Below are 22,105 nucleotides of genomic sequence, written 5' to 3'. Positions count from 1 at the left end.
GTGGTCAGTTGTTCTGTCGTAGATTATACCAGATACAAGGGGAGCTGTTATGTTTGTCCATATGTGGTCCAAGGTAGTGGCTGATGTTTGAGTGACTCGGGTAGGTTTGGTGATAGTGGGGATTAGCATACAGGAGTTCATGCTGTTAAGGAAATAGTCAACTTGAGAGCAGTTTTGTTGACCCAGGTCAATATTAAAGTCTCCTCCCAGAATGATGTGGTTTTTGTTGATTTTGTTTTGTTGTTGGTTGATTATTGTTCTCATCTACTTCATTATACCATTCCAGATTGGCATAATCAGATTAAAATCATCTTGCAAATTGTTCTTCATTTAAATTGTTTTGTACTGTATGTATTTCAAATTTTCAAGATGTTTAAGATAACAAGATGTTTCCCCCTAGCCATTAATTACAAGTGTTCCTTGTTATCCTGCACCACTTTAAATTACCCAAATGTTTAATTTATTATTTAAAGTTTTGCACTTCACGTATTCAGTTGTTTAGAGTTGTAATCCTCAGACGACCTTGATATATAAGCTATAATTACAGTAGCCTATTCTTTATGCAAATCCTGTATTAAACACTTATTATGGTACAATATTGTAAAAAATAAAATTGAAACCTTATGATAATACCATAGTGTGCTTTTCGTGTTGCATAAAATATAATTTTATTGGCATCTTCAGTGTCTGTACATGTTGTGTGTGTTCAGCTTACATCACAGTTCCAATAATTGTACCCAAGTTTTCAGTACCAATGAAGCTTCCTCTACTGATTTAGGTTCTGATTAAGCTAATTATTTTCAACCAAGGGCTGTATTGGACTGTACAAAAGTTGTCCACACTGCTACTTTGAAGGGGACCCAAGCCGAGAGTTTGTCAGAAGCCACCACTAAGTTCCTGACCGCCTGCGCTGCCGCCAAGACCATTAATAGAGTTGTTCTCACCAGCTGTGCTAATGCTGTCTTTGGTACTTCACTTCTTTATCTCCAGTTTATGTCTTTTTATGTGCATGTGAAGCAGTTGGGCTTTTTCACCATTTATGTAATAGGTCTATACAGTACTTGTTGTTTTATTGTACATGTATTTATAGAAAACAGCAGTGCATGACCTATTTTCAGAGTTTGCTTCATCTGATTTTGACCATGGTGAATTGTTTTTTCTTTATTTTTTAAACTTTTAGTATATACCCTTCAATGTAAACCTCTTTTGTTTGTTACTGTTTTGTAGGGCAATAGAAGGCTGCTCGGGCATCATGCATGTTGCAAGCCCTTTCCCTGACATTACTACCAAAGCGATACCAGAAGAGGACTTGATTGTGCCAGCTAAAGAGGGAACCCTAAGAGTCCTCAAAGCTGCCGCTGCTCAGGCCAACACCGTCAAGCGCGTTGTCCTCACATCCTCCTTTGCGTCTGTTTTTGGTACATGTTTTTGATGGTGTATTTTGTAGTTAACATTATTGTTTGTATATATTTACTGTAGTATATTCTTGTGGTTTGAATAGCTGGTCATTGAATTTATTATTTATGTGATGTCCAGTAGTTCCTGATTTATTCTCCTAATTTATGTACTAATATGTCATTATAATAATGACAATAATACTTTATTTATGCAAGAGTACATACAGTACATATGATACATGAACAGTGGAGAATTTATAAGTAAGAAAAGTACAGCATAATACATTCAGCCACTGATACGTAGAGCATTTCGAGCAAGACAGTATGTAACCTAAATTGCTTTAGAGCTGTTTTTATGAATACAGTACAGTACTCTACTGTTTTATATTCTACATACGGTTTTTCCAGGTAGAATACACTGTGTATTTTATCAAATTATCATGGAAAAATTCTCTTCAAGCATGGCAAGCAATTTCCCAAAATTTGCTATAAAAATAATATCTGGAAATGTAAGATTTATTATTTTTAGGGTCTTTTTTTTATTAAATAGTAAATAGGTGAATGCATTGTTAATAAACACCACCTTTATGGGCACCAATGGTCACATTCCAGTGAATTCATATACATCTTGACATTAAAGAGTAGTTCATGAATGTAAAAAAATCATATTTAGTGATTTAACCACTGAAGATTATCACAGATAGTGATCGGAGCAGGTTAAGGGTTAATTTCATATACTGTAATTTCTTGCTTTATCTTGGAGCTTCCAGTCTTATAGATGGTGGCTTCATTGCACCATTGGATCTGTATAGTAACTGGGTGGCTAACCGCACAGACAGCCTCGTCATTGTCTAGGGATACCTATTCCCCTCACGATAGAAAACCAAAACTCTTCCCTTGGTACTGCAAGGCATTCCTTCACTTTCCTCTTGATGTTACAATGCATCTCTTTCTTTACATTCCCCCTTGGTAATATATAACACTCCTTTACTCTCCAACTGACACTACAGTACAAGGCATCCCTTCACATCTTCCATGACTATAAGGCAAGGTACTCTTATTTCTTACATACGACTACAAAACTTCTTTTCTTACCCTATGCACTACAAATCACCCCAATACAATGCAGGCGATAAGTCACAATAACGTGGCTAAAGTAAGTTGACCAGACCACACACTAGAAGGTGAAGGGATGACGACATTTCGGACCGTCCTGGACCATTCTCAAATCGATTGTCTCAAAATCACAATCGACTTGAGAATGGTCCAGGACGGACCGAAACGTCGTCGACCCTTCACCTTCTAGTGTGTGGTCTGGTCACCCCAGTACAATGCCTGTGGCACTACACACAACACCTATATGTCTCCCACTGGCACCTCTTCCTTCTCTCCATGGCACTACTGTACTACTGCCCACAACTAAAGCCAATCTATTTAGTGGCCATTATAAAACTATAAAGTTATGTACCAATAAATATTAACTCCAAATGCCCAGTTTGAAACTTAAACTACCAAGCTATTTAAAAGTCCTACGTATTGGTGTGCGTGGAAAAGAGTATTGAAAGCTCATAAGGATCACTGACGAATGGCATTCTGAACATGGGAGGAAATCACCGCTAGTGATTTGGAGCAGTTTGAGGGGTTGAGGCATATTCTCTATTCTATTAAATTGTATCAGGCTGATATTATCAATTTTACCATATATTACTTTAATTTTGTCATGGGAATATAGACATCAAGAAAACATGCTCATTCAGACATGTTATTCTGACTGGCTTCACCTGCACCACGACCCATCAGAGTCCAACACGTTCCTGTCTGTCCTTCATTCTATCTAACAGAAATTTTTGTGTTTTATAAGATTTTTGTCTCTGCTGCTTGTCTTACTACAGTATTTATGTACTAAATCAGTTGTATTTTACATACAGCTCTATGATTCTTGTCATGCTTTCCATTATATATATGCAGTAACTGTATATAATTTTTTGTTTTGTTTTGTTAATTATGAAAAACTGATGCTCCTCAGTTAAGTAATATTACAGTAATATGCAGAATTGAAAACACATTTCAGACTGCTTTTAGGCCTGCAGTACGTACTGGTGCGCAGCTTGTAGTTGGTGTGAAGCTTGAAGCTAAAACCTTTCTGATGGGACTGCATTTACCATCCTTTTAATTACAACTCTATTAAAGTAGGGAAATTTATTAAATATTTCAGATTTTGTTGAAAAGTAAATGGATACTGATAGTTTAGTTTTCTGGTAAACAAGTATCTTCTGATAGTCAATAAACATTTTGTATTAATATATAGTGGCTCATGTTATGCTGAAATTATCTTATATATTGTGTTTTTGTAGGCGAACCCACCCCTGAACCAGACAAAGAATACAACGAAGAAAGTTGGACTGACCCCGAGTCCGCTACAATCGACACCTATACTAAGTCTAAAGCTGTTGCTGAAAAGGCAGCGTGGGACTTTGTGAAGGAACTTCCAGGTTGGTGTGCAGAGTGTAATTAACAGTACATACACTGTTTAATTATACACTAAGAATTTAGTCACACATTCTTTACTAACCACTTTCACCCATCCCTGTCCCTTTCCATCCTTGTCCCATCCCTGTAAAATATATATTTATATTTATTAGCTTAGTGGGGGCTTAGCGTCCCCGCGGCCCGGTCGTCGACCAGGCCTCCTAGTTGCTGGACTGGTCAACCAGGCTGTTGGACGCGGCTGCTCACAGCCTGACGTATGAATCATAGCCTGGTTGATCAGGTATCCTTCAACATGCATAGTGTTTTGGTCGAGTTCTAAAGCTAACATAAAATTTGCAGTGAATGTAAAATTAGAAGAAAGAGTCATTTTTTAATAAATAATAAATGCACTGATAGGTATATACATAGTAACAGAATTTGAATTTACATAATTACTATGTTAATATAAAGCAGGGACAATAAGAAATTAAATTACTGCAGTTGTATTTCTAGATAGTCAAATACTGTACTTGGAGAGTTAATATTACAAGGTGGAGTAATATGGTGATGAAATTAGGTACAGTATTTCATTGTTCTACTTCTGATAAAATATAGGTTAAAAAAAGAAATCACTTCATCGGGAAATGTGTTGCATACATGGGGTACCCTATTTGTATGACATGTTTGCATAGATTGTCTGACTAGGAATACAGTATTAAAAAAAAATAACGATATTCATTTCTGGCATGATGTTCATGGATTTTATTGCTTCTATCTAGGAAGTTTCAGAACAGGATTAGAATTGAGAATTAAGGCTTTGTAAGTAGAAATCGCACAAGAGAATATGTGGATTGAGTGCATGTTTAGCATGTTTTGGCATTTCAAGAGAGAGTGCTGTATGTTTCCTGTAGAGAGAATTTGTTAAAGTTCTGATACAGTAGCTGGTGTTTGCTGGGTGGTGATAGGCTCAAGGTAGTTTGGAGTGGTTGAGCCCCATGCACAGATGCATTGGTAACTAACACTAACACACACACACACACACACACACACACACACACACACACACACACACACACACACACACACACACACACACACACACACACACACACACACACACACACACACACACACACACACACACACACACACACACACACACACACACACACACACACACACACACACACACACACACACACACACACACACACACACACACACACACACACACACACACACACACACACACACACACACACACACACACACACACACACACACACACACACACACACACACACACACACACACACACACACACACACACACACACACACACACACACACACACACACACACACACACACACACACACACACACACACACACACACACACACACACACACACACACACACACACACACACACACACACACACACACACACACACACACACACACACACACACACACACACACACACACACACACACACACACACACACACACACACACACACACACACACACACACACACACACACACACACACACACACACACACACACACACACACACACACACACACACACACACACACACACACACACACACACACACACACACACACACACACACACACACACACACACACACACACACACACACACACACACACACACACACACACACACACACACACACACACACACACACACACACACACACACACACACACACACACACACACACACACACACACACACACACACACACACACACACACACACACACACACACACACACACACACACACACACACACACACACACACACACACACACACACACACACACACACACACACACACACACACACACACACACACACACACACACACACACACACACACACACACACACACACACACACACACACACACACACACACACACACACACACACACACACACACACACACACACACACACACACACACACACACACACACACACACACACACACACACACACACACACACACACACACACACACACACACACACACACACACACACACACACTCTCACACTCACACTCACACACACACACTCACTCATTCACTCATTCACTCACTCACTCACTCACTCACTCACTCACTCACTCACTCACTCACTCACTCACTCACTCACTCACTCACTCACTCACTCACTCTGTCCACGTGATCACCATGTTCACCTGTAAAATTAACTTGAAAACATTCTTTTCATCAGTCTTCCATCATCCATTTGTTCAACTTTTCCAAACATCTCAGTACACTCTTCTCAATCTTTTGGTTTAATGGCATTTACACTCCTCATCTTTGACATGTTCATACAATACTGTACTTTATATATTTTCCTAGCACCACACATGCTACTTAACCAGCATTATTAATACAATTCCTGTAATTTTAGATGACCAGAAGTTTGAACTAGCAGTGATCAACCCAACTCTCATCCTGGGACCAGCACTTATAGAAGGGCACAAGAGTGCCACTTCAGTTAATTTTATGGTACAGATTGTAAATAAGGCATACCCAGCTGTCCCTCGATTGAATGTCCCAATTTGTGATGTACGGGATGTGGCAAAAGCCCACGTGAAGGTTAGTCAGTTGATTTATTGTTCTAGAGGCCAGTTTAGGTTTATAGTCAAATATTAAGACTTAAAAATAATGTGAAGAATAGTTTTCTTTGAATATTGCATCTTACAATGCAATTAATGAAAATATATTTTGATACCAAGACGATGCTTACTTTTAATATGATTTTTAATATTATATTTTATTTCTCAACCCAATAGGCCTTGACATTGCCTGAAGCGGTAAACAATCGCCACATTATATACACGGATAGTGTGTGGGTGAAAGACATCGCACTGGCAGTTGCCAAAGAGTTCAAACCTCAGGGGTACTCCATCCCTACAGGACAGCTACCCTACTTCTTGTGTTGGGTGGCTGGACTCTTCAATAAAAGCATGAAAAATAATATCTTGCCTCGCATTGGCAAAGTGATGAAGATCGACAATAAAAGGGTAGGCATTACCAACGTACTGAAAAGTGATATTATATTAAATCTGGTTTATGTCCCTTTCATTTTTTGTTTAGAGTTTTATGCAGATTATCACCTCAGTCTTACATCTATTTCTGTCTTTAGTATTTCTGTATTAGGGACTTGTGTTTTAATTATATGGTTTTTACAGATGGTGGAGGTCTTAGGGTTGGAACCAACAGCAGTTGACTGTACCCTGAATGATATGGTCTATTCTCTAGTTGATATTGGTATTGTACGCAAGGCAAAGAAATATAAGCAAGTAAGTACTATACAGTGTATTTGTTTACTGGAGTTTTTGTTAATATATTAGTTTATATATATATATATAAATGAGAGGATCGTGACGGTCCATGACGAGGATCGTCACGGTCACGGCCCTGTGGATTTGTGGATTTGTGGATTTGTTCATTTGATGCATCACGTTAGTGTGATCTCTGTGTGTATTGATAAGGCATGTGCATAAATAATTAAATACACCAGAGAAAGGGAAACAGTAGGTGTTGAGAATTTTCCAGGATCATGAGATAGCGGTACTGTACTGGATGATTGAAAAATGAGCTGTGATTATATAATTATTTATAAGGGGTGAATGAAAGACGTATTATTTATGCAAGACAAAGTGTCCTTGCAGTCGGTTCACAACTGGCTGGTTCTTTGTTCAGTTTCCTGGGCAGGAAGAGGAGACATAGGGTACATGTAATGCCTCTATTCACCAAGTGTTGCCTAGGTTCCTGGGTATTAGCCCACCGTTGTGGGTTGCATCCTGAGGGTGGCCAGTTGTTAATTAGAAGGACCTCAATAAACGTAACTGGCTTCCTGTCACTGACAGTAGGAAATCATTTGTGCTTGTGGGAAATGCCAGCTGTGAGGCTCTGCCTTGTGGCTATTGATTGTCTGATGCAATGACTTCCACTCTCGTGTTTTATTGCACCTACGTTGGAATTGTGAATGGAGTCAGCCTCCAGTGCCTCCTCCTCCAGTTGTGAATGGAGCTGTGCATCATCCTCCTCCAGCTGTAAATGGAGTCAGCCTTTTCATCCTTTTAGCTTATTCTATTGGCTCTGCACACTGTTGAATGCAAAATTTGAGTTCAACATAATAACTACGATATACAATGATGGCAATGATTACACTGGTGAAGTTGCTTGTCTTAAGTCCTAATATTGGGGGAGTGGGTAGCATAAGATACAGTGTGAGTTTGAAGGACAAGGTAATGGTAAGCTCCTGATTACTCTTACCAATTCAGGTAAAGGGAGTGATAAATTTGAAATGATAAACTCTGAACAAATTTAAGTTTTTGTGTCTACCCATATTTCCACTATTAAATGTGTCAAGATAATCTCTTGGTGATATGTGGTATTTACAGGAATGTGTGTAGGCTCATATGCCGGATCCTGCAGAAAACAAAATATCAGGAAATGTAAATACACTATAGGTGGATTTCAAGAATGTACCAGTTGGCTTAAGTTGTCATTACAGTGTTAAGTTGGTCAGTAATAAGAATGTTGATAGGTCATTAAACATAAATTAAAAGCAAATTAGTAAGTCTTAAGATTGTTTAAAATATCATAACTATTTTATATTTAACGAGGGTGTAACACTTTACATTACTGAATTGCAAGTACCATCATGCCTGGAAATAAGCATATTTAGGATAGGGTATTGGTGGAAAAATGGAGATCTAGCAAGTGCAGTAAATCATGGAGAAGCATGGCATGAAAGAAACATTAGCTGACAAGAGTTAGTGTTGTGAGGGGTAATGCACGTACAATCACTGTACAGCATCTTGCAGCACTTACAGCACTCGATCATGTAAAGAAGGCACCCTTAAGATCATACCTTGTGTTGGTTTCGGGGCTTAGCGTCCCCGCGGCCCGGTCATTGCCCAGGCCTCCTCGTTGCTGGATGGCATGGCTTGAAACACAGCAGGATTTTATTTTCATTGCATATATAGTAATGTACAGTACTGCATTGCTTTGCTGAAGGTCTTTATTTTTATTTTTGTCACTAATGGAAAATAATTTGATAGTTATAATGCTTATTTTGGTTTTTGGTTTGAAGTTTCTTGCATTTTTACGAATATTTGTATTATGTTTTAATTAATTATTATTGCAGGCTGGCTCTCGAGCAGAAGTGCCGGCTGTCAACGGAGACGTGGAAGATGATAAGAAGGAGGAGAAAGAAGGTGAAGAAAAAGATGAGGGTGGAGAGAAAAAGGAACTTGAGCCTGAAGATAAAGAAGGTAAAACAAAGGGAAATGCATTCAAAATTTTGCATTCTCTAATATACCAGGAGAATTTTGCTTAATAGATGGCATGGAAGAATTATCTGCTCAGTCATATATTCATTTTTATTTGCTTTATATTGTTTATGCAAATTTGGCATGCACCATTGGCATTTGTTTCTCATCTCCATGCACTTAATATCAAAACATTCAAATATTTGGAGAACAATAATTATCATGGGTTTTCCCTTTGTGTTACCAGTGTATGGTTACAGTATTATTAACACCTGTTACCAGTGTACTGTTACAGTATTATTAACACCTGTTATCAGTGTACTGTTACAGTATTATTAACACCTGTTACCAGTGTTACCATTTGATATTATCATCTCTCATAAACACCACTTTTTGGGGGTATTGGGTTTTCTCCCAGAATTAGGATCACTTTATAAAAAAATTATTATTACTATTATTATTATTATTATTTTGACCAGACCACACACTAGAAGGTGAAGGGACGACGACGTTTCGGTCCATTAGGGACCATTCTCAAGTCGAATCGACTTGAGAATGGTTCAGGACGGACCGAAACGTCGTCGTCCCTTCACCTTCTAGTGTGTGGTCTCGTCAACATAATTTAGCCACGTTATTGTGACTCATCGCCTGCTTATTATTATTGTTATTATTATTTGGAGCCTTTACTTTTCATATTATTTTTGTTTATCAGACTAATTATATTTTTATAAATAACGTTAAATTATAATGTAAATTAATGTTGTGGTTATGTTCCACATTCTTTGGCCTTAATCATTAGTTCTAAATTAAGTTAATTATAGCTGCAACACACACAAAAAAAGTTAAAAATGTTTTTGTGTTCCAATTTTTCTTTTTCTTTCATCACTATAGCAAAAACAAAAACTGTACTTGATATAGATTGTAAATTTTAGGGTTTTTATTCAAAACTTAGAGGATAAGGGTAATGGGTGTCAATATAGATGTTATAATCCACCTGAATATTATACAGTATGACAGATGTAGAGTGTAAGTCATTTAAATTTAACCCTATGATTTACAGTATCACAGTTCCTATGTATTTTATGGCAGGACTTGCTGGCATTTTTGCTGAGCATACAGTAATTTAATTGAGCATTGGGTTCTCTGAAGGGCAGTTTGATAGTGCACCATTTGTGGTACAGTATTTGAGTGGCCATTATTATGCAGTATCTAACTTTGTGGCCGTATAGTGCAAGTGCGCTGTACACTGGCTACTTCTGATCGCTTCTTCATAGTTGTGTGGGGGGTATTTTTGTTTAACTCTCATATCTCACACTGGAACAGCATTCGAAGATGTATTTTGATCATGGGCTTCCCTCATTCATCCTAATCTTATGCTGTTTCATTCCCTACTGAAGGATCTGTGGTATCTGAGGTTTAGGATGGAATATAAATTTATTAATTTATATAATCAGTTATGTAATGGCAGTTGTCTTCAAGGAACTGCTCCCTACATTTCCTAAAATTACGGAGAAAGAATTCAATCACTGTTTATTCTTGTTCATCAGTTCCTTATTCATCCGTAGCATGGTACTCTGTATTACAGAGTATTACAGTCCCTGAAAGACTCTAGTCAAAATACATCAAACAGAGCAACATCATTTATTTTTGTCAACATACAGGGACTAAAAACAAAGACAAGAAATAGAATACCATTCATAAATGGCCTCGTCACAGAGGCAAATGCAGTATCCGGAGTGTTCCTGGAAACCTACACAGGAGAATTAATAGAAAATGAGATATGGATGCCAGAATAAAATCTATTTAGATGTGATAGGCTAAATAGGTCACATGGAGGAGTAGGTTTGTAACCTAGAATGGACCTTATATGCTTGGAGTTCATTAACTCTACAAATGAGGTAGTTGGGGGTGAAAATGGAGAAAATAAACTTGGTTATTACAGTATTATAATACAGTATAAAAACCACCAGATGCAGCATTGAAGAATTCACAAAACATATAAACAAAATATAGAGAATAGCATCGATAACCTGGCAAACCCAATACCAGATATTATCTTTCTTGGAAACGTCAACCTGCCCAATCTATGATGATAAACAGCAAACAATAATAATATACCAGGAAATCTATCAGGAAGTAACCAACCACAGGTCATAGAACTACTTAGATTTTGTGACAAATTTTAGCTCAGCCAGCAGATAATGAGTCAACTAAGTCAAAAAGTAATTCTAGATCTGATCTTCACAATGCTGAAATAATCAGGGACATTATAATCTCAGATACCACATATTCAGACCACAAGCTCATCAAAGTGCAAACGAACATCAGTACTTGTAACAGAGTTTAAAAACATGATCAAGCAAGAGGGGGTTATACAATAAACTCAGTTTTAATAATAAAAGGATAGAAAGATAAGACTGGAATAAAATAAGCATGGAACTTACACGTATTCAATGGGGAATCATTCAAAGTAATAAAAATCCCAAATCAAAGACAAGTTTGCGTCTGTACCTTCTCAAAGTTCTCGTCCTACGTTGTCATTACAGTATATAACCGTGGGTAGCGTTCATGATACCTTTCTTCTCGGATGGAATTAGATTGTCAAGGGGGTGTGGCTGCTTCTCCTTTTCCTACAGCTGCTATTTACACTTACTGGAGCACATGTGAGCTTGCCCCTGTTTGTAGTTACTGGTGATTCTGTCAACACTATACTTGTTTTAGGAAGCAACTGATTGGCACAACTCGGAATTCTTTCTTTGGGTGTATATGAAAAGCATTTGGTTGCTCCCAGTGCCACCCTTTGTGTGTGTGTGGGATTGAGTGTTGTATAGTGTCTCTTCTGTCAGGGTCAGGTTTAGGCACAAGCTGAAGCTGCTACTGTAGAGCTTCGGCACCTTCACAGTCTTAATGGGCCTCGCAAAGTTATTTTCCTATGAACATGAAACTGAATAATTGGACAGGAAATAAAAGTTATTAGCACTGATGGAATTAGGATGTTTGGTCATAGTTCTAATATGTATTTGTGATTTATTATTTATTATGTTTATACTCCTTTTAATATATATTTATATTACTGGTGGTATAACTTGTATTTAATTGTACAGCATTAACAATTACCTTGTAGAAAATTTGAAGTAGCCTACTTGTAATGGGTTGTGTTTAACAAGGTACAGTATTCAGCCTGTTGTGGTTTCTTATTTACATTTCAAACTTAATGATTTCAGAGAAAAAAGAAGGCGAAGAAATTAAAGAAGATAAACCAGAACAGAAGGAGGAAATCAAAGATAAAGAGGAAGGTGCAAAGGAAGAGAAGAAGGAGGAAACCGAGTCTGAGAAATGAAAAATGAAAAGGAGGAGTAAGAGTGAAGATTATTCTGAACTCTCCAAATTTCGTATCTGGATCAGTTTGAGTTTTGATAGTCCGACTGAGTGTGGGGCAATGGTGCAAACCTACAAGTAGAGGAGAATGTTCACAGGACTTTTGGAAAGAATGTCTATATGTGGAGTCCATTATTGTTTTGTCTGTTGAAAGGTGCTCAATGTTTTATGTTTTTCAATACTTCATACGTAGTCCTTTTTTTTGTCAGGTTTGTTTTCAGTATTAATGTATTACCAATGCATATCTACTTATAAATGTGTGTATTGAGTCAGTGTGAAGTCTGAAAGGATTTGTATGTTACTACAGTTCAAAGTAGCATGGAATCGGTAATGCAGATGAATAGGCTGAGAACATAATTTTTTTCCCCTCATGATTTGACAATAACTTATCAAAAGTTACAATCTTTGCAGCTTCAAACAGGATATTCTATTTGATTAATTGAGGTGCCTTGATTTTTTGAAACCTTGATGTGATAGCAGTCAGGCCAGACAAAAGGGATGTCTGTCAACTTTTGGGAATTGCACATTCCACACACTGGCATTTAATTTACTCTGCCTTATTCAAGTGCATCTAATATTTATTATAGACTTTTATACACAGAAGATTTGATTATCTTATTCTTATTAACCTGTTTAATACTCCCATAACTCAAACTCCTCAAGGTTAAACAATGATTGGCAGAACAAGTATCACTGACAAGGGAGTAGTGCAAGACAATATTGGCATCATTGCCAAATGAAGATTAAGCAGTGAAAAATATTTGAGGACTTACATAAAAGGAAATATGGCTATGTTTACAGCATATCTTTAGAATTATTTAAGGCAAATATTAGTCATGAATACTGTTTGCAAAATGCCATTGTATTCCATGGTGGAATATCAAGTTATTAGTGGTAATATTTATCTAACAAGGTGTGTCGGCAAAACCTAAATGCTTAGAAACAAACAAGACAACTTACACATCATTTAATATAAATGTCTGGAGCACGTCTTCCTCTATTTCTCCCTCTACTTCGTTTACATCTACTGTACTAAGAGGACGTGGCCAGTTTTAAGTAAGTATGTTTCTTGGTGCACAGGTTTTGAGGATTTACCTTTTATCTGTGATTAAGTAATTGGTCATGACAAGAATATTCTCCATGCTTACAATTTGTAGTAGCATTTTCTTATGAATGTATATATTTTTACTATTTCTTAATTTTGTATGCACTTGTATGAAATGTCAAATGATGTGATATTTTTGTTATTGCTCAATTTAGTTTGCGTAGAATAAAATTCTTATGATGAAAAGTTTCTGCCATAGAGTGTGCATCCTTGCGCCAAAAACAAAAAAAAACACGAAAGTAGAAACTGGTAGATTTTGTACCAGCTGTAATATTCTTATAACTTCATCATTAATTCTTGTATAACAGGAAGTTGTAGTAAAAAGCACCATTTTGTTGCGTATCAAAATGTTGGAGCATTTCTTTCTTCATGCTGCTGCAATAGGTTGTAAGTCTAAATTATTCAATAACTTCAGGGAGTTTTCCCACCATGACACTGGTACGGTAAATGTTTGAATTTTAACAAGTCATTGAAACGAAAAGCTCCCTTTGATGGCCTGTTCAAGACAAATTACATATATTTAAATAAAGTGCTTCTAACATCATTCATTTTCTCTGGTTTGCACAAAAGGAAAAAAGAAGTACTGTAGGTCCATATTTAGGATTATGCGATTCACAGATACACATCTTTTTAATATACTGTATATTTGAGATAAGTGTCTGGCCGTACTATAATGTGAGACCAGGAAGTTGTATACATGTTGGCTGGATTGTGTCGTAATGGAGGTAACACTGAGTTAATGCCTTTAATGTCAGTAATGACTTAATGTGTGTAGCTTTTGAGGCTGTTTACCTCATCCACTGGCTAGCATTCCTTCATTTATTTTATACAATAGATTTATACTTCTTAAATGGGTAGGGTGTGCTGTACCACCCTAATGCATTGTTTCATTATTTTGATAGATTGAAAGGAGTATAGCCACTCCGAGGCATCTCTTACAAGTTCTTTTGGTGTTCCTGTTTCTCTTCATGACACTTATAACTAAAAAAATAAAAAAATAGCCTCCAGGTATGTTCAGTAAGATGGCTAATGGGTGGACCAGTGTCATTAAACAGTGACAGTTGACTTAAGTGGATGATTTATCTTTTACAAAGTGTGTTAACCTATTAACTTCCATCATAGGCCAAAACTTGTCACATCAAATTATATATATCCAAAGGTAGATAGGTTTTTGATATACAGTATTTAAGTAAAGGCCACCTTTACCCTGCCAATACTGCCAAATCTTGTGGGGCCAATGCTGAAGTTTCAGTATGACATACAGTTCAAGTACATGTTCGAGGCAGATTCCATAATGAATTATATTCTTAAGCCTGATGGGTTGCTTTTAGGAATGATTATCATTCCATTCAGTCAGCGGAAACTGATCAAATGCACAAAGCTTTAGAGGGCCATCTGTAATTATCAGTTTTTATATGAAAATACAGGTTTCTGTTAATCCAGTTTAACCAGTTTCGTATTTTTTAGAGTAGAGCAAAAATTGCCCAATAAAATTATTATTTTTTAAGAACAGTGAATATATGATGAAAGCCACTGTTATTATAGTGTGTGTATATTGTGAAATGTATTTATATTGTAATTATAGATGGCCCTTAAGTTATATACAGTACATGTGATTTAGGAGTTAATTCGTGGCAATGTCCATCTGATAACGTATCCCTCTGCTCCTCCACTTGAATGGAAAATTACTGAATGAATTCCATTTAGTGTGTAGCTGGATGAATATTATGCAAGAGCCAGACAAGTTTGCTGCTAGAATTGGTGTAAGTGAGGCTGGAGCCGCAGATATATTAGGCCAGAAAAACATAACAAAAAAAAACAAAAACAGTGTTCACTTGGATATTAATATACAAAGCTCCATGGTGAAGACAGTATTACAGATAGTGAATCATTATCTTATGCATGTTGGAGGAATGCAGTTTTGAATTGTCAGTGATGGCCTAGGTTTGAAGTGGGTTGTGATGGCTTAGTGGTGCATCAGGAACAGTAAAGGCTAAGTCTGTATACAGTGTTTTATTGATCCTCTTTCCTGTCTGTATATAGTGTTTACCGATCCTCTTTTCTGTGTGTATATAGTGTTTACCGATCCTCTTTCCTGTCTGTATACAGTGTTTACTGATCCTCTTTTCTGTCTGTATACAGTGTTTACCGATCCTCTTATCTGTCTGTATACAGTTTACTGATCCTCTTTCCAATAATTATTAAATGTTCTCCAATCTCTTTTGTTAAAATTATCAAATTTAACAATGCTTTTGAAGACAATAATGAGTGTTTGACCAGCAGGCTATAATATCCAATCAGCTGACTGTCCAATTACTCACGGCATCATCAAACAGGCCTGGCCACTACTCTAGCATCTCCCAACATTCAGTGTCCCCCTGGTTCTAGGACACCTCCATTACTCTAAAGACATAGATACTGCAGGCTGAGAACCCCTGCTGTAGACTGGCATCCATACCAGTATGGATGCCAGTAGTACAATAATAATAATAATAATAATAAATTATTTACACAAGAGTACATTCTTACATATGATACAAGAACAATGGAGGAATCATAGGCAAGACAAAATGACCCTTAATCAATAGGCTCTATTACAGTCCAATTGTCCTTGGCTCCATCTATTAAGAATTGGGCATTAGTCAATAGAAAGGCACCATCCAATAGGACTTTATACCACCTAATAAGCCCTATTAATAACCCTACAGTCTCTGGCACTACCTAATTGTCTTTGGTACAGCCCTACACGACTTTGCACCATTCAATAGACAATGGCAATATGTAACAGACTGGCTCTACCCCAATCCTCCTCAACCAATCGGCTCTGACACATTCCAATAGACTTGTACTACCTAATAGTTTTTAAACCACCAATGGCAGGCCCTGGAACTACCTAATAATGTATGGCATAACATAACTCTGACACTCCCCTAACATACCATTGCATCACCCAAATAAACCCTATGCCAGGACCCAGTGGGTGATGACAATCCAGGGATTTAATATCCTAATGATCAATAATCAAATCAAATCAAATGTGTATTCAGGTAAAAGTACATACATACAAGATGAGTTACAAACATATTGTTGGATTTCTAGAAAGAGTTAGTACATACAATACTAAAGCCACTAATATGCAAGGGTATTACTCCCAACATTCTCATTCGGGCAAGGTGTGGGAAAAAACACTTAGACTAAAACTGAATACTAATTGAGATCAAAGCATAAATTGAGTTGAATAAGGGAAAAGAGGGGGGGGGGAGGGAAGAGACATGGCGGAAATCAACAGTTATACAAATAAGAAATTATCAAAGAAGGCATCAGCAGTTATACAAGTTGGTCAACAAACAGTATTGTTTGTTGACCAACCCTTCCTCACGTATCACAGTACCCGTCCCATAGTACCCTGTCCCATCGCCGTGGACAGCAGAATAGTCTGATCAAATTTGAAGGAAAATTTTAATTTTCCATTCCCAGTTCTGGTATTTTCACCTAGTTGTGCTTGCAGGGATTGAGCTCTGGTTCCTTGGTCCCGACTCTCAACTGTCAATCAACAGGTGTACAGGTTCCTGAGCCTACTGGGCTCTATCATATCTACATTTGAAACTGTATGGAGTCAGCCTCCACCACATCACTGCCTAATGCATTCCATCTGTTAACTACTCTGACACTGAAAAAGTTTTTTCTAACGTCCCTATGGCTCATGTGGGTATTCAGTTTCTACATGTGTCCCCTTGTTTGTGTCCCACCAATGTTAATAGTTTATCTTCATCTCTTCATCTACCCCTGTTAATTCCTCTGAGAATTGCATAGGTAGTGACCCAACCCGTCCTCAAACCAAGTCCATACCATCCAGAGGTCGACCCCAAAGATGTATTCATTAATTTTAACATACTGTTCATTCAAATCACTAATTTTATCAAATATAAATTAATATAATTTACATTAGCATATTGTACATATTCAAGATGGGATCATTATTGGTTCATTAGAGACTCGTTCGTATTTGGGGAAGTGAAGGAGTGGCTGTTGGCCATTGATAATTGACACTTCAGACTCGCAAAATGTTAACCAATGGGGTGAGGTGTTGGGGTGAATGTCAACCAATCAGAGGCCGGGTTTGGCTGCCTGCTGGTTATAAAAGGGAGGATGAGACCAAATGCACTTCAGTGTGTTTTACCTCACTTTTGGTATACAGTTCCAGCTTCGTCTCTTGGAGGTGAGCTGTATGGGTGGTGGTCCCCCTTCTCCCCTGCCCCCTGGTTGCGCTCCCCCCCTTCTCCCCTGCCCCCTTGTTGCGTCTCCCCCACCTTTCCCTGCCCCCTTGTTGCGTCTCCCCCCCTTTCCCTGCCCCCTTGTTGCGTCTCCCCTTCCCTCCCCTGTCCCTTGTTGCGTCCCCCCCTTTCCCTGCCACCTTGTTGCGTCCAACATTTAACAATACTTTTACTTTAGTGTAGAACAGTAATTTAATTTACTTTAGTTAAACTGTTACTACAAAGGTATAGCATTCATGGTTCTTGTAGGTTTTTTGCTTGGCACTCCCTTTCCTCCCCCCCAAACAGAAGTTTTAGGTTCTGATTTTGAAATTAGTCAACCTAGATGTTTGTAATCTAAAACCTCTAGCCTAGAGGCTTGACACGGTTTTAGACTATCTTGGATAGTAACTTGACAATTAATTACTAATTTAACTTGGAAGCGAATATCAACTTCGTCAAATTGTTACAAAAATGGTAAAATAAAATGTTTTACCTTGGTTTGTCTTATTGACGATGTTCTTGTAGCAGGGTTAGTCTAAATGTGCTCTTCAGTCTTAAATTGGTATTACTTTTCAGATTCCAGAATGGTTCTGCTTAACATACTGTGGGAGGGAAAGGCGCCCGGGGACCACTACATGGCCCCAGCCTGGGTGGTTTTCCATTCCATTCGGCCCCAGCTTAAGTCCCTCTGTGTTAAGACCACAGCAAACTCGACACTCCATCCTGTGGGATACATGATAACGTAAGTTTTCTAGTTCGATTTAGGTTAAAATCTAAATCCCGTAGAACAAACTAGTAATGTACTTGAGAGTACCGAAGATGCAAGTTACAATCCTCATGACTTATTGTCGCATTTTAGTAAATTTAGATTAATTTTACTTTCAGGCTCGTGAATAGAGGGCTGGTAAGAACTAGCATTTCTTACGGTGCGTGAAGACTTATGCCTACAGCTTGGATAAAGCGAACTCTTGGTGCCTAGTCTTGGCAGAGGCTTCCAGCTAGTTGGTATCAAAGATGAGGATAAGGACGACTTCATAAAGAACATTATCGCCGGAAGTGAGTTTATTGGTTAGCGTTTAAAATGGTTAAATTTTTGAAATGCATGTGATTAAACATTTAAATATGGTCATCCTGCTGGACTAAGATATGCTAAATGGCAAAGAATTTATGTAAAAGTACGTAATATTTTTTAGGAGGGATCCAGTTCATGTGGACAAGAGGGAGGCAGGACCTGGAGGTGGTCATCCTGGTGAACCTTGGCCTGCACCAACCGGTCTCACGTTGAAGGGTCCGTATGACTTTTGTTTTTACTATATTATACAACTCATTGTCATTACCTAAGGGAGTTTTTGGTACGTTTTTGAAGTGTAGGTTACTTGGCTACAATGGCTGTAAAGAATGTTAATGTGAAAGTTAATCTTAGACATAAATCTTAACATTTTAAGGAATATAATGATTCTGATAACTCTCCTCCCGTCTCCAGGCTCCGGCGACCAGAGCCACACAACAGGGAAGGCAACGAGGACTCGGGTACTGATCATTTATAACGACGGCATAAAGTGGCAAGACATTGCTCGTCACCACAGTGTCATCTGTGAGACCGGCGTTTAATTTTTTGCCAGAAAATGGCCTGAATAGTAAATTTTGTAAAATATTAAAATTTAAACATAATCTTCTAGAATACCTCGGCCAGGAAGTCTCTTTATGCTTTGTCTACACAACTTGCCACTAGGAACCTAGTGTCATTCGGGTAATTTTTCTTTTTAGGGAAAATATATCCCTCGGTTAAACTATTAATGGCTTGTGACTATTAGTCACAATGACATGACATTAGAACAATGCATAGTGGTATGTGAACAACCATATGTACACCAATTAGCCCCCCCCCCCCTCCCCTACAGACCAGTGAAGGTGTATTACTTGTAAAGCCTGGTGGTGGCATTATTGTGGGGGTCTCCCAGTGACCTCGCTAAATGTCTAAGATGAATGACTTGTACTGTTTGTTTGTTTGGCAGAGACACACTTTCTGGAAGAAACTTGAACGCTGCCTCGACTCTCCAATGTTCTAAATACATCTTACAGGTGTTTATATTAAAAACAATTCTAACTGGTCAACTAACTTGAGTAAATGATTTCCTTAGTTGCCTATATCTCTCTCTCCACAGAACTGCATTCTATATTGGTACCCAGTATAGTAATAAAGCTCTCTAAACTATTACTTTAATTTTTACATAACATAAATCCATATTTATAGATGGAACAGATTTAAATTTCTAGTTTTAGGGAGGAAAAGGAGGGGGGGGGGGAGAAGCGGAAAAGAAGTTTTGCCTGAAGTTCTGGCAAGACGTTAAATTTCATTGGAAAACAGAGGGATGTACTTTTAACAAATTTATCGTATTGGCATCCTTGGTGATATTTATCGCCCTCTGATTATCCCGCACATTTGAAGGTGCTACATAGCCTTCCCGGTTGGGTGCCTTTTGATAATTACTTGCTTGTACGGTCCTTAAAGCCCTCACTCTCATGTCGTGTCTTGACCTTTACCACTCCTGTGGTTCCTGTTTTTCATCACCTACCTTTCTCTGTACGGTTGTCTGGCTTACAAAATGCTGTTTCGGTTCGTGTTGCCAATACATATTTCCCCTCGTGTCGTTCTTTTCCCCCCATGGAGGGTTGCCTTTCCTAAATTTTGTAAAACCTTGCCCCACGTGACTAAAGCTTTTACCCCTTCTACGGTTCTGAAACTCCTTTTCCTTGGACCCTTTTCTTCACACTCCTGCCTTCACCGATGGGTCAATGTCGGCAGACTGTTGTTCCTGACCATACCCGTGTCGCCTGCCTCCGGACACTAGCAGCTTCACAGCAGAACTTTATTTTCTCTGCTAAACTGCTTTCTCTCAATCTTCCTTTGTTGTTGACTGTGCCCTCATGGTCCTTTAATCCAATCCCTGTGGTGGTAGAAATTAAACATTGGTTGTTTTTTCTCAAGTAGACATAAGACTGGAGTTTTGCTGGGTTCCCAGCCATATTGGCGACCTTAAATGAGCGTGCGGACCTGTCATATCTCGAGTAAAGGTATTCCTTGGGTTATTTAAATAACCGTTATTTATTCCTCCATTCTTAGTCTGATGTTACTGGTAACAAACTGCGTGCTCTTAAGAGTAGTGTCTCCTTGGTCTTCCTCCTACCACCGTAATCGGCTCTGGCTAGGTCACGTATTGACCATACACGTTTAACTCACGGACACTTAATGGAGCGCCGTCCTGCTCCTTATTGTCCATCTTAGTCGTGTATATCCTTGTTGAATGTCCTGACTTCCGGGACGAGCGTGTCTTGCTTCCCGACCGTCCCTCGGTCACTTTTCCCCCTCTATAGAATTCATGGTGAATATGTTCCGAACCTTAATGGAATCTGACCCATATATCAATCAGGTCAACCCATGTGTTGCGTTTCCAAAAGGGTCGCCCATGTTAGAATCGGTGAACGCCCTAGTAATATTGTTGAAAACATCTTAATAACTTATTAAACCAAAGGTCTTTTTATGTCAGAAGAACGGCAGAAACTGGATCTATATATGAAAACTTTCAGGACAAAATTTAAAGTAAAACTAAAGATATTTGTAGTTGTATAAAAGTTGCATTTTTCATCGGTCGTAGAGCCGGAAATCCGCAATATTCATCTCAGAACAATGCTTATTTCACGCAGAATCGTTAATAAACGTAAGATTTTTATACGTCTCAAGAAAGATACCATATTACTTCATTGCTTACGTAATGCTAGGAAGGTTTGAGTAGCTTTGGGTCTTTAGTGGACAGAATCTCCAATAGATGGGGCGAGAGTCGCCCCATCTCTCTCGACCGGGCGGGACTCGAAACTTAAATTAAAATTGCTATATCATTGGTCTCCAACATGATATATTTCCTTTGATGCACTCACAATAACGATTATAGCTATCTTTCTGGAGGCATGTAATATTTTAGGCTTTATTAGCGTATCTTTGTTAATTACACAACATATTGGCAAGTGCGTAGGCGTCTGCACTCCATGACCGAAAAGCTACTGAACGCCACTATAAAAACATATATCTTCACTTGAGCTTTAAATATGTCTAATGTATTTAAAATAAAGCTTATTTCTATCTTTCTTAAGACGTGTAAAACATTTGTGTT

The 22,105-nt window shown here is 38.2% G+C and overlaps 1 protein-coding gene and 1 long non-coding RNA gene across 5 annotated transcripts in view; both read left to right on the top strand.

The window, feature by feature from the left end:
* The window catches only part of LOC123759020 (uncharacterized), a 151,494-nt gene extending 135,810 nt beyond the window's left edge, over positions 1-15,684 (top strand). For 2 of the 4 annotated variants that reach the window (XM_069324865.1, XM_069324864.1), the window contains exons 3-9: positions 1,228-1,418; positions 3,752-3,889; positions 6,323-6,510; positions 6,708-6,938; positions 7,107-7,217; positions 9,074-9,200; positions 12,422-15,684. In XM_069324865.1, coding sequence (XP_069180966.1) covers positions 1,228-1,418; positions 3,752-3,889; positions 6,323-6,510; positions 6,708-6,938; positions 7,107-7,217; positions 9,074-9,200; positions 12,422-12,537 — 1,102 coding nt within the window. In that variant the 3' untranslated portion in view covers positions 12,538-15,684. Of the gene's footprint in view, positions 1-809; positions 968-1,227; positions 1,419-3,751; positions 3,890-6,322; positions 6,511-6,707; positions 6,939-7,106; positions 7,218-9,073; positions 9,201-12,421 lie in introns of all 4 variants that reach the window. The other 2 variants (XM_069324867.1, XM_069324866.1) reach the window with 2 other exon arrangements.
* Positions 15,685-17,667: 1,983 nt separating this feature from the next.
* Positions 17,668-20,151, top strand: LOC123759217 (uncharacterized). The gene is made up of 5 exons (XR_006773009.2): positions 17,668-17,899; positions 18,513-18,678; positions 18,822-18,992; positions 19,130-19,224; positions 19,420-20,151. It is a non-coding gene; the product is annotated as an uncharacterized lncRNA (long non-coding RNA).
* The last annotated feature ends 1,954 nt before the right edge of the window (positions 20,152-22,105 follow it).

Source organism: Procambarus clarkii, chromosome 15 (assembly GCF_040958095.1).
Source record: "Procambarus clarkii isolate CNS0578487 chromosome 15, FALCON_Pclarkii_2.0, whole genome shotgun sequence".
Classification (NCBI taxonomy): domain Eukaryota; kingdom Metazoa; phylum Arthropoda; class Malacostraca; order Decapoda; family Cambaridae; genus Procambarus; species Procambarus clarkii.
Note: the sequence above shows the minus strand (reverse complement) of the source record. Positions and strands in the feature narration are given on the sequence as shown.